Source organism: Semicossyphus pulcher, unplaced genomic scaffold, assembly GCF_022749685.1.
Source record: "Semicossyphus pulcher isolate SPU_LCO1_2020_fin unplaced genomic scaffold, fSemPul1.0.p SCAF_37, whole genome shotgun sequence".
NCBI classification, from domain to species: domain Eukaryota; kingdom Metazoa; phylum Chordata; class Actinopteri; order Labriformes; family Labridae; genus Semicossyphus; species Semicossyphus pulcher.
This window is the reverse complement of record NW_027211712.1, coordinates 731136-753401: the sequence shown is the minus strand read 5'-3', so window position 1 is coordinate 753401 and position 22266 is coordinate 731136. Positions and strand designations below refer to the sequence as shown.

The 22266-nt window shown below is 43.2% G+C and overlaps 1 protein-coding gene across 1 annotated transcript in view; it reads left to right on the top strand.

The window, feature by feature from the left end:
• The window catches only part of grin3bb (glutamate receptor, ionotropic, N-methyl-D-aspartate 3Bb), a 53076-nt gene extending 33865 nt beyond the window's left edge, over positions 1–19211 (top strand). The window contains exons 2-9 of the mRNA XM_069679233.1: positions 1885–2531; positions 7221–8313; positions 11171–11316; positions 11639–11754; positions 12349–12500; positions 14023–14187; positions 14782–14849; positions 14994–19211. Coding sequence (XP_069535334.1) covers positions 1885–2531; positions 7221–8313; positions 11171–11316; positions 11639–11754; positions 12349–12500; positions 14023–14187; positions 14782–14849; positions 14994–15783 — 3177 coding nt within the window. The 3' untranslated portion in view covers positions 15784–19211. The remainder of the gene's footprint in view (positions 1–1884; positions 2532–7220; positions 8314–11170; positions 11317–11638; positions 11755–12348; positions 12501–14022; positions 14188–14781; positions 14850–14993) is intronic.
• Positions 19212–22266: the final 3055 nt, after the last annotated feature.

The window sequence follows — 22266 nt, the reverse complement described above, 5'->3', positions numbered from 1 at the left end:
GGAGTAGTAATCTCAGTTTCATCTCCTCAGTGTCGGGGGGAGTTTGGGAGACGCTCGGTCTGCAGGGAGACTCGCCGGTGTGAAGCGAGCGTTCAGAGAATCAAGTTGTTTGAGGCAGAATGAATTTGTTTGATGTCGGAGAGAAACGAGCCGCAGGTTAATCTGACCTTCAGACTGAAAACAGGAAACAGAAGAAGAGACAGGAAGCAGCGCTCACACAATAAGAATATAAACAAGTTCACACGTTAAACAAACATGAGATTTATTACGTCAGACATTAAAACAGCTCCAGATTCTTAGTGAGGTTTAAGTTATCAAAGTTAATGGAAGCTCTTTTATAGAACTATTATATTCTTCAGACCAATCACAGTGCTTTACTCTACAACATTCACTCATTCACTCTCACACTGATGGCTGTACCTGCTGTACACTTCAACATAGGGAGAAGCCAGGTATCGAACCGCCTGTCTTCTAATTAGTGGGAGACCCGCTGAGCCAAAGATGCCTCCCAACAAATAATAGTTTATAGTTTAGAGGACGGCGTTTATTTTGTGTAAATATTCACATTATTCTGAATGTTTGGGTGAAAGGGACGAGAACAACATGATGGTGAAATGTTAGCTGTGTCTGGAGGAGAAGTGCTCGTCAGCTGTGAAGAGCTCGACTTCAAACGTGAAGAAGCATCTGCAGCTAAACACAGCTCCACAACACTGGTGAAACTAAGAGCCTGTGTTGTTGTCATGGAAACAGCTGTGCCTAATACTGTATGCCTCTGCCCAGTTCACTGTCAGACTGTGAGCATCATAAAGAGCTGTAAAGGTTATACTGTGTCTGTCAGTCCTGTTGTCAGGCTGCAGAGTTACAGATTATGGGCCATAAACGAGGCGACACAGAGACGGTAGAGTCGATACATTCAAAGGTAGACGTACAGCAGGCGACACGTCCTGATGATATAACACACCTGTGGAACGTGTCGCAAAGGGGGATTAATTTTTGGTAAGGCAAAAGTAATCTAATGTTACTTTCCTCAGGAGGTAACGCAGTAATGTAATGTGTTACTTTTTAAAGTTAGCCAACACTGGGCAGAACTGTTCTTTGTCACACCATGTTGGTGTTTTTCTGTGTTTAATGTAAAATGAGCCAAAAGTCGAACTGGTTTTAACTATAAAAGCATTAATATTGTTTATTAAATCGCTCTCACAGACATGAATATTTTCTGCATTAAACAGTTAATTTGACAAACTGCAGCGTTCTTCTGATGTAAACATGCTTAATGACATCACGATGACATCATGTTTCAACACTAGAGTATCGTTATGTTTCACTTTCATTAATTTCCCTCTTAATGTTTTTGAGTCTGATGTCTTTAAATTTAGTTTGTGACTCGTCTCAACACCAGAAAAGCACAAAAACTCTTTCCTGTTAGATCGAACATGTGGACGGGTCTAACACTGTTAGAGACATCAGACTCATTTAACCCTCAGGATCTCAGAAAACCATCACAACAGCGCCAGCATGTGGCCAGGATGTTTGTGTTGAGAGCCGTGAGGGCAGGAATACATCCTGAAACAGTTTCTGATTCATTATCTCTCCGTAGGTTTGGGAACGTCACAGGACTTCTGATTTAACGTTTCATGATTTCCTTATTGATCTCTGATCCACTCTGACATGTTCCAATTCTGTTCTCCTCCTGGTCCTCTTCCTGGTCCTCCTCCTGGATCTCCCCCTGGCTCTCCTCCTGGTTATCCTCCTGATTCTCCTCCTGGCTCTCCTCCTGGTTATCCTCCTGATTCTCCTCCTGGCTCTCCTCCTGGTTATCCTCCTGATTCTCCTCCTGGCTCTCCTCCTGGTTATCCTCCTGATTCTCCTCCTGGTCCTGAGTAGAACCGGTTCCACCTGCAGATGGTGACAGGTGTTCCAGAGTCCAGTCTGTCCGATCTGTTGCTGACGGTTCTGCAGCGGTCCGGGTGGAGGGAGGGTACTGTGGTTCTGTGTCAGGGCTGGGAGGAGTCCAGAGGTCTCCTGCAGCTCCTGGACGGTCGGAGCAGGAGCAGTGCATCATGGGATGGCAGAGGCAGGGCCACCTGGCACCTGCGCGCCGTGTTGAACCTGACGCAGTCTTCACATGATGATACTCAGATCCATGACTTCCTGTCCCAGCACTTCAGACAGAACCAGTCCTCACCAGCGTCAGTGCTACTGTTTGGAGCCGACCCACAGTGCGCAGCGGCGGTTCTGCGCAGTGCCCAGGACCTGGGACTCACGTTACCGATGATGCACTGGGTTCTTGGCCAGCCGCTCAGCCCCGATGCACTGCACGCTATCGGACTGCCCCTCGGCCTGTTGGCCTACGGAGAGGTGCAGAGGAAACCTCTCGATTTCTATGTCAGAGACGCTCTGCAGCTCGTCACCAGGGCCGTTGCTGCGGCAACCATGGTGAGACCGGACTTGGCTCTGATTCAGAACATGGTGAACTGCTACGACAAGCCTGACAAACACCAGGTGCCGTCGTCAGGACACTACCTGTCCAGGTAAGAAGCAACACTATGAAATGGGCGGCTCAGTCTAACATATTGATTGATGATTGTTATTGTTATGTTAAACAAAAAAAAAGTCATATTATATATTCTGTTATATTCCCAGTTTTGCTTTCCTTCAGACTTTATAGATCTTATATGTTTTATGTTTTTAATGTTATCATGTTAAACGGAGATGAAGCTTCTTTGTGTCTGCAGGATGTAATAACATGAAGTGTAAACAGATTCACATGAGCAGCAGCTGGTGGAGAGGAGCAGCATTCACAGCTGCTGATATAAATAGATTGAATGTTGTGATTAGTGAATGAAGCTGCAGCAGAGTTTAATCAGACAAACTGAAATATTTACATGTTTCTGCAGCAGCTGTTTGCATGTTAATCACCTTCATGCTCACACAGCTGGGACTTTGATTCCTCCATCCTTACCTCTCAGGTGGGAGGAGTTCAGACTGGAGGAACAGAAAACACACACACACACACACACAGACACACACATTTATTAATACAGTCAGTGTGTTTTTTCTCTGTGTGAAAATAATTATGATGAAGGTTTAACTTTTATTTATGAGGAGATTTATTACAGAGCTCTCTCTCCCTCTCTCTCTCTCTCTCTCTCTCTCTGCCTCTCTCTCTCCCTCCCTCTCTCTCTGCCTCTCTCTCTCTCCCTCTCTCTCTCTCCCTCCCTCTCTCTCTCTCTCTCTCTGCCTCTCCCTCTCTCTCTCTCCCTCCCTCTCCCTCTCTCTCTCTCTCTCTCTCTCTGCCTCTCTCTCTCCCTCCCTCTCTCTCTCCCTCTCTCTCTCCCTCCCTCTCTCCCTCCCTCTCTCTCTCCCTCTCTGCCTCTCTCTCTCTCTCTCCCTCTCTCTCTCTCTCTCTCTCCCTCTCACTCTCTGCCTCTCCCTCTCTCTCTCTCCCTCCCTCTCCCTCTCTCTCTCTCTCTCTCTCTCTGCCTCTCTCTCTCCCTCCCTCTCTCTCTGCCTCTCTCTCTCTCCCTCTCTCTCTCTCCCTCCCTCTCTCTCTCTCTCTCTCTGCCTCTCCCTCTCTCTCTCTCCCTCCCTCTCCCTCTCTCTCTCTCTCTCTCTCTCTGCCTCTCTCTCTCCCTCCCTCTCTCTCTCCCTCTCTCTCTCTCTCTCTCTCTCCCTCTCACTCTCGGCCTCTCTCTCTCTCTCTCTCTCTCTCTGCCTCTCTCTCTCTCTGCCTCTCTCTGTCTCTCTCTCTCTCTCTGCCTCTCTCTCCCTCCCTACCTCTCTCTCTCTCCCTCCCTCTCTCTCTCTCTCTCTGTCCCTTAAATGTCTCCATTGTGACTCTAGGTGATGCTTACTTTGTCCGCGGTCGGACTCAGATCATATCAGACAGCTCATACATGATAAACCTCAGTGTTCCTTTAAATGAAGTTGTTTTTAGAGGCTTTCTAATTAAAGTAGACAAACTACATTAAGTGTTCGGTCTGATCAGGGCTGAATACAGATACTTTTAACAACATGCTAGAAATCTGATCCTATGAATTTATTCAACAAACCAAAAATCTTTGTTGTCCAATGTTATGAAAAGAACTGAGGAACTGCAGGAAAATCTTCTGGACGTACTGGCTGCATCCCAAGTCTCTTATGTGATTTCTCCTCGCTCCTCGCTCCTCGCTCGAACTGGAAGTAGTTCCAGGGCTGCCATATTGAGGACCGTCTCAAAGCTCTTATCGCTGCTCGGAGGAGCGAGGAGCGAGGAGAGAGGAGGGAGTTCTGAGGAGCGATAAGCGAGGATACACGAGAGCAGCCTCCACGGAAGTCTTTTACTGGCCGACACGCCCCCTTATTACAGATCAGTTAGTGATTGGACGCTGCAGCAGATCGGACTTATGTGAAACTTCACAACATCACTGGAGTTTCATATCGCAGAGAGGAAGAAGCGGACCTTAAAACAGACTTTACAGGGCGCCTTGAAACAGACTATAAACAACGTCGGTATAATGAGTTGGTATCTGACAAGCTGAGATCGTTTAGAACGAAATATTGATCATAACTTTATGTAAATGAAATAAAACATAAAATAAATAAAATTGAAATTGAAAATTGATAGAGATCTGATTCTATGAATTTATTGGGCTTATTAAACAATGAATTCACATCAGATGATCAGTGACCAAAGATGTAAATAATGAACAAATAATATAAACACACAGTGCTGTAAGAAATGTCCGTCTGGCTCTGCAGCAGGAACACAGACTGCAGCCTGTTCTTCATGTGCAGGTGTTTGTTACACAGGTAACAGGTTACAGAGAGGAAACACTGTTATTGTGTGTTGCATTAGAATGAATACAGAGCACATGTGTGCAGACACAAACAGCTGTTAAAGCAGACTGACAGCTGATCCAGCAGTGATCAGCTGACGCGGTCATCACAAACAGACAACGCTGCACGTGCCGCTTCATCGGAAAGGACGTCTCATGTCTCTTAAAAAACTTTCCCTCGTTTCCTCTCTCCTCTCTTGGTTTCCTCGCGTCTCTCCATGTATCTCTGGTGAGAGGGACTAAGACGAAATTTAAGAGCCATGAGAAGCAGCCACTGTCAGCTGTAGCAAACACTGCAGGGAAGACTGCCGGCTACAGGAAACACTGCAGGGAAAACTGTTGGCTGCAGGAAACACTGCAGGGAAGACTGCAGGGAATACCACCAGCTACAGGAATCACTGCAGGAAACACTGCAGGAAACACTGCCAGCTGCAGGAAACACTGCAGGGAAGACCGCCAGCTACAGGAATCACTGCAGGAAACACTGCCGGCTGCAGGAAACACTGCAGGGAAGACTGCCAGCTACAGGACAAACTGCAGGAAACACTGCAGGGAAGACTGCCAGCTACAGGAATAACTGCAGGAAAGACTGCAAGCTGCAGGAAACACTGCAGGGAAGACTGCCAGCTACAGGAAAAACTGCAGGGAAGACCGCCAGCTGCAGGAATCACTGCAGGAAACACTGCAGGAAACACTGCCGGCTGCAGGAAACACTGCAGGGAACACTAACAGCTACAGGACAAACTGCAGGAAACACTGCAGGGAAGACTGCCAGCTACAGGAAAAACTGCAGGGAAGACCGCCAGCTGCAGGAAACACTGCAGGAAACACTGCAGGAAACACTGCCAGGAAAGACTGCAAGCTGCAGGAAACACTGCAGGGAAGACTGCCAGCTACAGGACAAACTGCAGAAAACACTGCAGGAAACACTGCCACCCGCAGGGAACGCTGCAGGCTGCAGGAAACACTGCAGGGAAGACTGCCAGCTACAGGACAAACTGCAGAAAACACTGCAGGAAACACTGCCACCCGCAGGGAACACTGCAGGCTGCAGGAAAGACTGTAGGAAACACTGCCAGCTGCAGGAAACACTGCCAACTGCAGAAAACACTGCAGGAAACACTGCCACCTGCAGGGAATGCTGCCACCCGCAGGGAACGCTCTGGGCTGCAGGAAACACTGCAGGAAACACTGCCAACTGCAGAAAACACTGCAGGAAACACTGCCACCCGCAGGGAACACTGCAGGCTGCAGGAAACACTGCCACCCGCAGGGAACGCTGCAGGCTGCAGGAAACACTGCCAACTGCAGGAAACACTGCAGGAAACACTGCCAACTGCAGGAAACACTGCCACCCGCAGGGAACACTGCCACCAGCAGAAAACACTGCCACCCGCAGGGAACGCTGCGGGCTGCAGGAAACACTGCAGGAAACACTGCCACCCGCAGGGAAGGCTGCGGGCTGCAGGAGACACTGCCAGCTGCAGCAAACACTGCAGGAAACACTGCCACCCGCAGGGAATGCTGCGGGCTGCAGGAAACTCTGCATGTTGAAACTCTCTGAGCTGCAGCAGAGTCAGTCATCGTGTCTGACAGTCTGGCAGCAGGTTTGAAGAATACGGGCCGCCGGTTTGAGGAGGATAAAAGGTTTAACTGCTGTGTTCAGTTCACTGACAGAAAAAGATCAAACGCATTCTTAGTAAATGAAATTACACGCAAAGATATAAACCTCTGAGGAGGGATTATCTGCTGCAGAAGAAGAAAAGAACCAAAGAAAAGAAAGAGTGTGAAGAGGAACAGAAAGTTCAGAGTGTTAATATGAAATCAGATCACAGACTGACTCATCAAACTGACACCTGAGCCGATGAATACTGATTCCTTCCTGATTTAACATCAGCAAATAAAATGAGCTGATAGAAGAAGCAGAAACCTCCTCTAAGGATCACAGATATTCAACATCCAACACAATCTGCCCATCAGGTGGTGATATTGAAATAATAGAGATGTGAAGTGTGAGAAAATGTCCGTCTTTTCATATCTTTCTTTAAAAAATCTGCCCGTCAGTCAATTTCTATGGAGGAAAAGCTCAAACTAACTCTTAGAGCTGCTGCTTGTTTTCTCCTGTTTTGAGATGTATTCATGTGGGGAAGGTTTCAGTCTCCTCATCTGTTTTCAGCTCTTCATGCTGCAGGGTTTTATCTTTTATTCAATCAGTCTGCTTCCACTTTAATCCACACCAATCAGCTGTGATGGAGTTAAAGGAGCAGAAACATTTGTAAATGGAGCAGAGGTGCTCACATCAGTTTGACCATAAACCATTAACATGTTTTAGTGTCTTGGGGGGGGGGGGGGGGGGGGGGTATTTTTAAGTACTAAATACCACTTCTGATGTCTGTCCAACAGGTTCCTGTCCAACACGTCTTTCTCTGGTCTAACAGGTCTGGTCCGAGTCCACCAGAATCAATCTCAGGTTCTGACCTCGCAGCGGTTCCACATCTGGAGCCTGCGGCGAGACGCACTGGGTCAGCCCACCTGGGTGACTGTGGGTAGCTGGGAGGGAGGCCAGCTGCAGGTGGAGGACCAGGGGGTCTGGCAGGGACCCAAACCTCCCCACAGGACAGAGGGGATGGGCGGGAGGACCAAGGGTCGCTGGAGGGCGGGGATGCCGGTGGCTGAGAGCCGGGTCCGTGTGGTGACACTGGTGGAACATCCGTTTGTGTTCACGCGGGACGTGGATGATGAGGGCAGCTGCCCAGCTGGTCAGTTCTGCCTGGACGCCAGCACAAACAGTTCAGAGACCCTGGAGAGGTTTTTCAGGGAGGTAGCGGGGGGGAACAGCAGCTTCCTGCCAGCAGAGTTCACCAAGTGTTGCTATGGATACTGCATCGACCTGCTGGAGAAGCTGGCTGAGGACCTGGGCTTCGAGTTCGACCTCTACATTGTTGGAGATGGGAAGTATGGTGCATGGAAGGGGGGGCGCTGGACCGGGCTGGTGGGGGATCTTCTGAACGGACTTGCAGACATGGCTGTCACCTCCTTCAGTATTAACTCAGCGCGGAGCCGTGTCATCGACTTCACCTCACCCTTCTTCTCCACCAGCCTGGGTATCCTGGTGCGCAGTAAGGACACGGCGGCCCCCATTGGAGCCTTCATGTGGCCCCTGCACTGGTCCATGTGGGTGGGCATCTTCTTGGCACTGCACATCACAGCGCTTTTCCTCACATTGTATGAGTGGAAGAGTCCGTACGGCATGACGCCTCATGGACGCAACAGGGTCAGGGTGTTCTCGTACTCTTCGGCTCTGAACCTGTGCTACGCCATCCTGTTCGGACGCACTGTCTCCTCCAAGACCCCAAAGTGCTGGACTGGTCGGTTCCTGATGAACCTGTGGGCAATCTTCTGTCTGCTTGTGCTGTCCAGCTACACCGCCAACCTCGCTGCTGTCATGGTGGGAGAGAAGACCTTTGAGGAGGTTTCAGGGATCCATGATGCAAAGGTGAGAGTCCCTGAAAAGGATAATTGAGGGTTGATGTGGTTTCATTTAAACTGAGGTTGAAAAATGTAAACATTCCAGCAGCAGGGTTGAAGTTTGTGTTGATGTTCTGAAGGAGCAGACACAGCGTTAAAAAAAAACTCTGATCAACCAACAGTGTTTGAACATAAAGAGAGACATGAGGACAGACATGAGGACGGACACGAGGACAGACATGAGGACATAAAAAACAATAATAAACCTGTAGAGCAGCAGGACTCTGTATTATGTTTGAGCAGAGGAGAATGATAATGAAACTGATAAAAACTTCAGACTCTTTATTCACCTTCTGCTTCCTGTGGTGGAATAATTACAGATTAAATTTGTTCTGTGGATCACCTGCTTGTCCTAATTACACTTTAATTCAGCGGCTGACTGAAGCATGAAACGCGTCAGTGAGTATTTAAACAGCTGGGGCTGCTGGGAGCTCAGGGGGTTTAATTGAACGTCCATCTGTGTGATTAGCTTTTTATTTTTAATGTGCAGAGACTCAGAGAGCAGCTCCGCTTTACTGCAGCTACACAGCACACACTGCAATGTTATATGAGTGTTACCTCAACATGATCTGTACGTTACCTGAAGTGAACTGAACATTATCCAAAGTTATCTGAACCTTATCTGAACCTTATCTGAAGTTATCTGAACGTCATCTAAAGTTATCTGAATGTTATTGGAACATTATCTGAAGTTATCTAAAGTTTTCTGAATATTATCTAAAGTTATCTGAACATTATCTCAAGTTATCTGAACATTATCTGAAGTTATCTCAAGTTATCTGAACATTATCTGAAGTTATCTTAAGTTTTCTGAATATTATCTAAAGTTATCTGAACATTATCTGAAGTTATCTCAAGTTATCTGAAGTTATCTGAAGTTTTCTGAACATTATCTGAAGTTATCTTACGTTTTCTGAATATTATTTGAACGTTATCTAAAATTATCTGAATGTTATCTATAGGTATCTGAACATTATCTGAAGTTATCTGAACGTTATCTGAACATTATCTAAAGTTATCTGAACATTATCTTAGGTTATCTAAAGTTATCTGAACATTATCTAAAGTTATCTGAACATTATCTGAAGTTATCTTAAGTTATCTGAACATTATCTGAAGTTATCTAAAGTTTTCTGAACATTATCTGAAGTTATCTTAAGTTTTCTGAACATTATCTAAACGTTATCTAAAATTATCTGAATGTTATCTATAGGTATCTGAACATTATCTGAAGTTATCTGAACATTATCTGAAGTTATCTCAAGTTATCTAAACATTATCTGAAGTTATCTAAAGTTTTCTGAACATTATCTGAACATTATCTAAAGTTATTTGAACGTTATCTAAAGGTATCTGAACATCATCTTAAGTTATCTGAACGTTATCTGAACATTATCTGAAGTTATCTGAACATTATCTAAAGTTATTTGAACATTATCTAAAGGTATCTGAACATTATCTGAAGTTATCTGAACATTATCTAAAGTTATTTGAACGTTATCTAAAGGTATCTGAACATCATCTTAAGTTATCTGAACGTTATCTGAACATTATCTGAAGTTATCTGAACATTATCTAAATGTTATCATAAGTTTTCTGAACATTATGTGAAGTGATCTGAACATTATCTTAAATTATCTGAACATTATCTGAAGTTATCTTAACATTATCTGAACATTATTTAAAGTTGTCCGAATGTTATCTGAACATTATCTGAAGTTATTTGAACATTATCTGAAGGTATCTAAAGTTATCTGAACATTATCTAAGGTTATCTTAAATTATCTGCACATTATCTGAAGTCATCTGAAGTTATCTAACGGTATCTTAAGTTATCTTAAATTATCTGAACATTACCTGAACGTTATCTGAAGTTATTTGAACATTATCTGAAGTTATCTGAAGTTATCTGAACATTATCTGAACATTATCTGAAGTTGTCTAAACATTATCCAAAGGTATCTGAACATTATCTGAAGTTATCTGAATGTTATCTGAACGTTACCTAAACGTTACCTGAACGTTATCTGAAGTTATCTGAATGTTATCTGAACGTTATCTGAACGTTACCTGAACGTTACCTGAACGTTATCTGAAGTTATCTGAATGTTATCTGAATGTTACCTGAACGTTACCTGAACGTTATCTGAATATTATCTGAAGAGTATCTAAAGTTGTCTGAACGTTATCTAAAGTTATCAGAACATTATCTGAAGTTATCTGAATGTTATCTGAACGTTACCTGAACGTTACCTGAACGTTATCTTAAGAGTATCTAAAGTTGTCTGAACGTTATCTAAAGTTATCAGAACATTATCTAAAGTTATCTGAACGTTATCTAAAGTTATCAGAACATTATCTAAAGTTACCTGAACATTATCTAAAGTTATCTGAACATGATCTAAAATTATCTGAACATTATGTGAAGTGATCTGAACATTATCTTAAGTTATCTTAAATTATCTGAACATTATCTGAATGTTATCTGAAGTTGTCTGAACATTATCTGAAGTTACCTGAACATTATCTAAAGTTATCTGAACATTATCTGAAGTTATCTGAACATGATCTTAAATTATCTGAACATTATCTGAATGTTATCTGAAGTTGTCTGAACATTATCTGAAGTTACCTGAACATTATCTAAAGTTACCTGAACATTATCTGAGGAGCAGCTCAATGTCTGAATAATGTTTCACTATCTCGTATTTCTGTGTCGAGCATGAAGTCTTCAAATTGTATCTCTGTTAAAATGTCTTTCTTTTCTGTCTCTGTATTCTCCTTTTTCTTCTTCCTACTCTTCTTCTTCTTCGTTGGTGTTTCAGCTGCACCACCCATCATGGGGTTTCAGATTTGGGACAGTAAGGGAGAGCAGTGCAGAGGATTACATGAAGAAGAGTTTTCCTGAGATGCATGAGTACATGAGACGCTTCAACGAGCCAACAACACCTGAAGGAGTCGCCACTCTCAAGTAAGAGAACAGAAACCAGACCAGACCAGACCACACCACACCAGACCATAGACCATAGACCATAGACCAGACAAGACCAGAGACCACACCTGAGACCAGACCAGAGACCAGACCAGAGACCAGACCAGAGACTAGACCAGACCAGAGACCAGAAACTGAACTAGGGACCAGAAACCGAACCAGAGACCAGAAACCAGACCAGCTACTGGATTTACCAGTTTCTGTCTGCCGTTGTTGTGTTTGGTTGCAGTTGCTGCATTGGTTGCAGTGGTTGCCGTACTTGCAGTTGCTGCTGTAGTAACCTTGTTGCTCTGTGTTGAAGGACAGATCCTCCTCAGCTCGACGCCTTCATAATGGACAAAGCGTTGCTTGACTACGAAGTTTCCATCGACGCTGACTGTAAGCTGGCCACTGTTGGGAAACCGTTCGCCATCGAAGGTGAGCCACTGTTTGTGTGTTTTTTGGGTGTTTCTACCTTTATGAGGACAGTTTCAGGTTTATACACTGGGATTTCGGGCACTGTTTTATAGTAAGGACCTTTTTGACAGTGAGGATACTATTTAAGTTGAGCATCTTTTATCAGTTAAAACATTTGAACACTTAAACATTTTTGTCTGTTGTGTTGGATCATCAGATGTGTGTTGGATGATTCCGGACCAAGTCACATGTTGAATCACAGTCCTCAGAAGTACAGAAGCTCTAACACATCTGTGTGTGTTTCAGGGTTTATCTTCAGTTCACTTCCAGTTTATTCTTCAGGTTTCATCAGGTTTCATCAGATCAGAGTAACGCTCTCCCTGCAGACTGTTTAACAGTTTAAGGATTCACTCACAGCTATTTCCTCCTCCACCACACACACACACACACACACACACACACACACACACACAGTTTGTAATTACCATTGAAGCTTTATGATGTTTGATAAAGAGAAGTTTGTAAAACATTTGAAGACAGACTTGAATACAGCCTGAGAGACATAAGGTTTAATAGTGTTTGTAGAGGATAGAAAATGTTCTCTGTTGTTTCCAGGTTACGGTATCGGCCTGCCTCAGAATTCACCTCTGACCTCCAACATCTCTGAGTTCATCAGCAGATACAAGTCAGAGGGGTACATGGACCTGCTGCATGACAAGTGGTACAAAGTGGTTCCATGTGGGAACCGAGTGTTCGCCGTCACAGAGGTCAGTCTCTGTGTTTATCCCTGTGCCCCTGTGTCTTTGAGTCTTTATGTCCCTGTGTCTTTATGTCTTTATGTCCCTGTGTCTTTGTGTCTTTGAGTCTTTATGTCCCTGTCTCTTTGTGTCCCTGTGTCTTTATGTCTTTATGTCCCTGTGTCTTTATGTCTTTATGTCCCTGTGTCTTTGTGTCTTTGAGTCTTTAAGTCCCTGCGTCTTTATGTCTTTATGTCCCTGTGTCTTTGTGTCTTTGAGTCTTTATGTCCCTGTCTCTTTGTGTCCCTGTGTCTTTATGTCTTTATGTCCCTGTGTCTTTGTGTCTTTGATTCTTTATGTCCCTGTGTCTTTGTGTCCGTGTCTTTGAGTCTTTATGTCCGTGTGTCTTTGTGTCCCTGTGTCTTTGAGTCTTTATGTCCCTGTGTCTTTGTGTCCGTGTCTTTGAGTGTTTATGTCCCTGTGTCTTGTGTCCCTGTGTCTTTGAGTCTTTATGTCCCTGTGTCTTTGTGTCCCTGTGTCTTTGAGTCTTTATGTCCCTGTGTCTCTGTGTCCCTGTGTCTTTGAGTCTTTGTGTCCCTTTGTCTTTGAGTCTTTATGTCCCTGTGTCTTTGTGTCTTTGTGTCTTTGTGTCCTTGTGTCTTTGAGTATTTGTGTCCCTTTGTCTTTGAGTCTTTATGTCCCTGTGTCTTTGTGTCCCTGTGTCTTTGAGTCTTTACGTCCCTGTGTCTTTGTGTCCCTGTGTCTTTGAGTCTTTATGTCCCTGTGTCTTTGTGTCCCTGCGTCTTTGAGTCTTTATGTTCCTGTGTCTTTGAGTCTTCGTGTCCCTGTGTCTTTATGTCCCTGTGTCTTCGTGTCCCTGTGTCTTTGAGTCTTTATGTCCCTGTGTTTTTGAGTCTTTATGTCCCTGTGTCTTTGTGTCCCTGTGTCTTTGAGTCTTTATGTTCCTGTGTCTTTGAGTCATTATGTCCCTGTGTCTTTGAGTCTTTATGTCCCTGTGTCTTTGTGTCCCTGTGTCTTTGAGTCTTTGTGTCCCTGTGTCTTTGTGTCCCTGTGTCTTTGAGTCTTTATGTCCCTGTGTCTTTGTGTCCCTGCGTCTTTGAGTCTTTATGTTCCTGTGTCTTTGAGTCTTCGTGTCCCTGTGTCTTTGAGTCTTTATGTCCCTGTGTCTTTATGTCTTTATGTCCCTGTGTCTTTATGTCTTTGTGTCCCTGTGTCTTTGAGTCTTTGTGTCTGTAACCCTGAACACAAACACACAGGAGACATGAGACATTAGGGTATAAAATGTGTATTTGTGTTACATGATGTTCATGTTTGGCTGTATTACTGGGGTGTTGAGCTGCTGCCCCCTGCAGGTCTCTCTGAATCACAGTCTGAGCATCACAAACATAATGAACCTCTGATAACATGAACAGACATGTTGTTTACTGAGACAGAGCCCAGCACAACAGAGTCACAACTCATTCAGGAAAAGATTTAAGAATTATGAGAATACGTTTCTTCTTCTTCTTCTTCTTCTTCTTCCGTCTGTCAGACTCTGCAGATGGGGATCAGTCACTTTTCGGGGCTCTTTGTGTTGTTGTGTGTTGGAGTGGGTGGAGCTTTGCTGACTCTGGCATGTGAACACGCTTTTTACCAACTCGTCCTGCCGCACATCCGCCGCCGGCAGAACCTGAAATACTGGCTGCATACCTCCCAGGTGAGACCAGGTGTTGGTTGACTACAGATTTATATGTTTTCAGATTTTGACACACGCTCACTAATTGGCTTAATTAGGTGTTACTGGTGTCTTCTTCAGGTGTTGAACACATCAGTCTGATTACAACCATTAACATACACAGAGGTGAAAAATTTATACCAGTCTCTGACGAACCCCCATATGGTTCATACAAAACACCAGACTCCATCCATAAAACTAATAATTTAATGACTTTCTTCTGCAAAACCTGGAAAAACTAACTTTTTTTGTACTGAAGAAGGAGCTGAAGATGAAGCAAAAATGTTGAAGGTGTTTCTGAGAGGTGTGAATAGAGATTTAAGAGGTTCCTAATGGGTTCTAAGGAGTTTCAATGAAATGGTGGCATGTTGGTGTGGTTCTGAAAATGTTCTGACCAAGTGTTAAAGAGGATTTAATAAAGTACACAGGAAGTGTGAAGGGTTCTTAGGAAATGACAAGTGAGTGAAAAATGTTTTTATGTCAAACCCTCAGAGGACGCTCATGAGAACATGTTCTTGAAGTCATCTTTCTGTTAGGTTTCCTCTGATCTGACCCGATTGTTTGTGTGTTTGACAGAAAATCCATCGAGCTCTGAACATGACGTATGTAGACGTGAAGAAGCAGCGAACTGAGAAAGAGAAAAGGTTCGTCTGACATCATGTTTGATCTCAGAAACACATCCATGTTTTTATTTCTGCAGAAATCTATTATGAAATATCACTTGAGGTCCGATTACTCTTTCATGAGCTTCTTAAACACTTAACAGACCTTCATGTTTCTCTGTTCAGCTGTAACCTGCAGAAGGCTCCGCCACCCCCAGGTACCCCCGCCCCTCCGCCCCCCGGAGCCTCGGCCAAGTGGAACAATGAGACCAGTCAGGACGCCACCGCTGCTGTTAAGGATGCCCGAGACTTCAAACATGTCCACTTCAACCTGGAGACTCTCAACACCCGCCGCCTGCTCGCTCGCATCGCCAACTCTGATGCCAAGGGAGGTGAGGCCAAATGTGAAGGGGAGGGGCCAGCCCAGCCGACAGCATTGTCAAACAGCCGACCGTGTCAGAACGGAGGACCGGCAGCTTCATTCGCCGGCCTTGTGCTGTCTCTCCCCTCGTCATCTTCCTCCTCTTCCTCCTCCTCTGCCCTTCCCAATACCTCTGCTCCTCCCTCTGGAGCTGGAGCCACTCCCCCTGACACAACTAACCCTCCCCCTTCTGTAGTGACCCCTCCCTCTACGGCTGTGGCCCCGCCCCAGCCTGGTGAGCTGCAGGAGCTGCAAGAGGAGATCGAACAGATGAGGGACAAGCTGAGGACAGCTCTGGCCAGGAGGGCCGAGATCCAGACCACCCTGACCAAACCTGTCGCCACGGAGACAAACAACCCAACTGTGGTTACCACGATGACAACAACAACAACTATTACAACGACAGGAGCCCTTCCCAGAGCCCCGCCCACTGTTGCCCTAGTAACAACACTACCTGCCAACACAAAGTGCGTGACGACAATGACGGACCCCCCCCACAAAGTCTTGTCCAAAGTCCGGCCCCTTCACAGCAGACTGGCCAATCAGAGGAGGTGATGCTCTCTGATCACATGACCCACTGCACACGGCGGCCATTTTAAACTGCTGAGAGAGAAAAATAAATCAATGATAAGAGAAAATTAAGTTCACTTAAGTTTTACTTCTGTGACTGAAACCAAGTTTTCTGCACACAGGGGCAGCATTGAGTAAGAGCCCTAACTAAGAGCCCTAACACAATAAGAGCCCCAACACAATAAGAGCCCCAACACAATAAGATTACAAAATAAGAGCCCTAACACAATAAGAGCCCCAACACAATAAGAGCCCAAACACAATAAGAGTCCTAACACAATAAGAGCGCTAACATAATTAGAGCCCTAACACAACAAGATAACACATTAAGAGCCCTAACACAATAGAGAGCCCTAACACAATAAGAGCCCTAACACAATAGAGAGCCCTAACACAATAAGAGTCCTAACACAATAAGAGCCTTAACTAAGAGTCCTAACACAATAAGAGCCCTAACACAACGAGATAACACAATAAGAGCCCTAACACAATAAGAGCCCTAAAACAACAAGATAACACAATAAGAGCCCTAACACATTTAGAGCCCTAACACAACAAGATAACACAATAAGAGCCCTAACACAATAAGAGTCCTAACACAATAAGAGCCTTAACTAAGAGTCCTAACACAATAAGAGCCCCAACACAATAAGAGCCCAAACACAATAAGAGTCCTAACACAATAAGAGCGCTAACATAATTAGAGCCCTAACACAACAAGATAACACATTAAGAGCCCTAACACAATAGAGAGCCCTAACACAATAAGAGTCCTAACACAATAAGAGCCTTAACTAAGAGTCCTAACACAATAAGAGCCCTAACACAACGAGATAACACAATAAGAGCCCTAACACGATAAGAGCCCTAAAACAACAAGATAACACAATAAGAGCCCTAACACATTTAGAGCCCTAACACAACAAGATAACACAATAAGAGCCCTAACACAATAAGAGCCCTAACGCAACAAGATAACACATTAAGAGCCCTAACACAATAGAGAGCCCTAACACAATAAGAGTCCTTACACAATTAGAGCCCTAACACAACAAGATAACACAATAAGAGCCCTAACACATCAAGATAACACAATAAGAGCCCTAACACAATTAGAGCCCTAACACAACAAGATAACACAATAAGAGCCCTAACACAATTAGAGCCCTAACACAACAAGATAACACAATAAGAGCCCTAACACAACAAGATAACACAATAAGAGTCCTAACACAATAAGAGCCCTAACACAACAAGATAACACAATAAGAGTCCTAACACAATAAGAGCCCTAACTAAGAGTCCTAACACAATAGGAGCCCTAACACAATAAGAGTCCTAACACAATAAGAGCCCTAACACAATAAGAGTCCTAACACAATAAGAGCCCAAACACAATTAGAGCCCTAACACAACAAGATAACACAATAAGAGCCCTAACACATCAAGATAACACAATAAGAGCCCTAACACAATTAGAGCCCTAACACAACAAGATAACACAATAAGAGCCCTAACACAGTTAGAGCCCTAACACAACAGGATAACAAAATAAGAGCCCTAACACAATAAGAGCCCTAACTAAGAGTCCTAACACAATAGGAGCCCTAACACAATAAGAGCCCTAACACAATAAGAGCCCAAACTAAGAGTCCTAACACAATAAGAGCCCTAACACAATAAATCAAATTTTATTTGTATAGCGCCAAATCATAACCAAAGTTATCCCGAGACACTTTACAAAAAGAGCAGGTCTAGACCGACTCTTTGTTATGTTATTTAAAGAGAGGCCCAACATGAATCACCATGAGTAGCACTTACCAACATTCAGCACATTGGCAGAAAATCTTCCTTTAACAGGCAGAAACCTCGAGCAGAACCAGACTCATGTTGAACAGCCATCTGAAGAGACTGGATGGGCCGAAAAATGGGATAGAAGGAGATGCAGGATAGAGACAGGCAAAGAGAGTAACAACAACATATGTTCTTGTTACATCAACAACATATGTCCTTGTTACATCAACAACAACAGAAAATACATACTTAAGGTTAAAATGCCAATAATAGTGGTACACTAGTGTGAAGATTAGCAAATAGTAAATTAGTAAGAACAGCATAGTAGTGATAAAGGCTGTAGTAATTGTAATTGTAACAGTTGAAGTCAACAGGTCTACTATTAGCATAGCAGCAACAATAATGATACGATGGGGAAGACCGATGTCTGAGTAATAAGAATAAGAGCCCTAACACAATAAGAGCCCTAACACAATAAGAGTCCAAACACAATAAGAGCCCTAACACAATGAGATAACACAATAATAGCCCTAAACCAATAAGAGCCCTAACGCAAGAAGAGTCCAAACACATTAAGAGCCCTTACACAATACGATAACACAATAAAAGTTTTAATGTTTTCATTTTTCACAATTGTCTAACCTATTCTTTGATTAGTCTTTTTGAGGTACAAATTTAAGAGAAAACGTAAGTTTAATCTATGCAGAAACCTGTTAATAAAACTTGTACATATTCCTGGGCCCTAATTACACCATAAACCCCTCCTTCAGAGGGGGAGGGGGAGGGTGGGAGAGAGAAAGAGAGAGAGAGAGAGAAATCTATTGTGAGTGACTCTACAAACATTTGGGGACACCTGATATAAATTTTGAACAGTAGAGGACCTTGAATGAATCCCTGGGGTACGCCAGATTTAACTAAATTTGTTTTGTTAAGTTAAGTTATTTATTATTGAAACTTTAAATAACAGGAGAGTGATGCCACATGTAATTCAGCTAAGCCGAGGATCCTCAAGGTCTCGTCACACACGTTATATAAAATAACTATCAACCACCAATTAATAATATTGATTAATTATGAAATGTTTATAAGATGTAAAATGTGTTGAGTTCAGACCTCAGACCATTTAAAAAGGCCACTGTGACCCAAGTCTGGACCAGTTTCAGGATCCATTGTGGATTCTGGTGGAGCAAAAACTCGACCTCCTGCGATGCTTAACGCAGCATCATGACGGAGAACTAACAGGAGCCTTAGAGGACAAAAAAACTACAGGAAGTAAACGCACCACCAAACAAAAGAGACTGGGATCGCCCAGGACTATGACGGACTGCATTCTTTGATTCTGTTTCTCTGGTGATTGAGTTTTAACAGAAATGTTGCTGGAAGCAATAAGTAGTTTGTTGTTTGTGTAGAGAAAAGTTAGTGCACTCATATCGTCGGATTCAGGTGTTAAAACAAATGTTACCTTTTGACAGAGGAGACAATTCAGGGCTTTAAAACTACCACAGATCATGAACGTTACCCCTGAAGTTCCATCTTCTTCTCCTTTGAGTTTTATATCTTTGATCACCAAACTATAATACCTTTTAATTACATTCATGTATCCACTGATAATGATATCATTTTATTGGGATGATTAATAAATAATTAGTCAATTTTTATACATAAAAGGTATTTTTGATTATGATTATATTCAGTTAAAAAGTTAATTTACTTTTTACCATAAACGGTTTATCAAAGTAAAGAGACTGACTTTGTGGTGTTTTTTTACCCTTAAAAAAACCTTAATTCATGCAGATAATCAATTAAACATATTTTAACAATCTGCACAGTTTAGGAATTTAAAGGTTCAAACTCACCTAAAGGTAATTCAGGGGTTATGTTCTAATGTATTTAGGTATTTGTGATTAATTATCTGCACAGTTTTTAAGGTTAAAACCTCCTTAAATTTTGTGAAATGTTGTAGAAAGACTGATTTCAAAATGTTGTCAGTGAACGTCCTTTGGTGTTTTAACCTTCTGATGATGACCATGGTGAAGGACTGAAAGCTGCAGTTTTTAAACCTGTGTTTTTATGAGCAGCTGTGTCACTTCCTGTCCACAGCAGAAACATTATTTCTTTATTCCAAATGCTAAGTGTAGCTAGCCACTGAAGCTAACAAACCTGCAGGGAGCTTCCAATACTGAACGGTGCCACCTTATATTATATATTATAATTGTTATAATGTTTAACATAAGATACATTTTAATTCCGTACTCTGTTTTCACTGAGTCTGGATGGCTGTCTGGGTAACTGCTAGCCTAGCTTAGCACAAAGACAGAAAGCAGGGGGAAACTGTGCCACAAAACAGCTACTTTATATTGGTTTTAGTGTTTATACTCACATGTTTGTTGTTATGGCAGCTACAAATAATTGATTTAACATTAGCTAGAATAGAATGAGCTTACTTTAGCAGCTAGCATATTATGAATAGCATAGGATAGCTAAGCAGTGTTATACAGGGACACTTTAAACTGGCTTGCATAGCTTTATTAATACAGTAAAAATACACCTTCAAATAACTCAAAATTGTTTGCCAACAGTTATTTTAATCCTATCCGATAGATCCGTAATGACTAGCAGCTGTGTAGCATTGGTTCAGTTGAAAGCAGAAACTAAATTAGCAAATGTACAAACTTAGCCACAGTTAGTGTTAAAAACTATCAACAGATTAGCATCAAAAATCATAACACAATCTAACACTGCTTGGAGCTGCTGTTTAGAGTAGCATTTAGCTAGCTAGCTACCAAGTGCTTTACTGTGACAGATTTGTGCTCCAAGCTAACAAACCTAAGGAGCTAACTGTGTCTGAACTCGAAACAAAAGACCCATATAACCACCTTAATTAACCCTTAATGCACATCAAACTTTCACATAATTTCACGTGTGTCTTTTGATTTAAAAAAAAGTTGGCTTTTGTGCTATTTGGATGTTTTCTGCTCCTTATAAAATCCTTTCTCCATTAAAATAATGAATTAAACATTCCCTAATAATCTTTAGCAAAGTTTACTTTCCAGGCTTTGTGCTAAGCTACGCTAAACCACATCCTCAAAACAGAGATAAAACTGAGGAAGTGGAGAAAATGTTACAATGTTCCTTTAATTTTACTGCCGCTGTGATAAACCAGGTGAGACCAGGTGTTTCCACAGGTTCAAATATCTTCCTCCTCATCGGATTTCTGTGACGCGTTCACTGACCGTCTGATCTGCATGTAAAGTGAATCTGAGGATGTTGGAGTTAAACGAGGCTTGTGGGCGGTGGTGTTTCTGACGTTTCTGTTTATGTTGATCTTCACACATTTTTAGAAAAAAACTAAAAAGGAAATGTTACCAAATTAAGAGTCTTGTTGTTCTTATGATTTAACACAAACATGTTGAAATGATTTCAGTTTAAATATCAAATCTAATAACAATTTGTCACATTTACTGTATGTAAGGTTTTTTTACTGAGGAAGTACAGATAAATGAGGAACAATAATTGGGGGGAATATAAGCCCCTTTCACACACGTCCCTCACAGCGGGCGATTTTTCCCTGTCGGACGAGAAGGAGGCGGTGTGGACGGGGGCAAGTATGTTTACATTATATGTATGTTTGGCAACTAATTGTAAAGATTGTCATCCATGATTTATTAACTTACTGGACACTCCCATTGCGCTCTGTCTCTGGCATACCTGGGGTCTGTTTCAGAAAGGAGGTTCAACAAAGCCACAGTCTAACCCCGGACGGTGGTTTGACTTACCCTGAGCTGAAAGTCGCTTTTTGGTTTCAGAACAGCTGATCAGAAACAAAGAAACAAAGAGCTGCTGTGGGCAGGTACAGCACGTGCAGGTGTGTGGGGAGAAGTAATTGAAGAGAAGCAAGGTGAGCAGATTAAAGTAGTTTTGTGAACAAACACTAACACATGGTGGAGAAGAATCAAGCAGTTATAAAGGATACAGCTTTCTTTATAAAGGGTGACGTATTGTTCTCTGCAATGCCCCCCACCCCCTCCCCCCTCACTCGCTCACAGTGAATGTTCCTGAGTATCTCCTGCTGCGTTCACACATCGGCTCACCCCGACTTTCTCACAACATGATACTAGGCCGCTGGCAGGAGAAAGTTGGGGTAAAGTTGGGGTAAAGTCGGGGTAAAAAATTTGGCCGTTTGCGTTCACACATGCAGCCCACCCGGGCAATGTCAGGAAATGTTCAGGAGTGCAGTTCATGTGTCAAAGGGGCAAAAGATACATTTAAAAAAACGTTCATCTTAATATCTGATCACTTTCAGATCCATAACTTCCTCTGCAGCTGGGTGGCAGTTTTTCTTCTTCAGGACCTCTTCTGACGCCTGGTTCCCCTCAGGGTGGATCTGCAGGACCATCAAGTCCAGGTTCTGGTTCCATCTGCTGCCTTCTCCCGGGGGGGGGGACCAGACTGTGAACCGAGAGACACTGGAATCACAGAGACCACAACAGCGTTTACACTGGAATTAAAGAGATTACACTGGATTTGCACTGGCTACACCGTATTCATGCTGGTTGCACAATTGATTCACACTGGTTACACAGGGTCTGCACTGGATACAAACTGTTTACACTGTAAACTGGATTCAGACTGGTTGCACTGAACTCAAACTTGTTCTACTGGATTCCACAATAC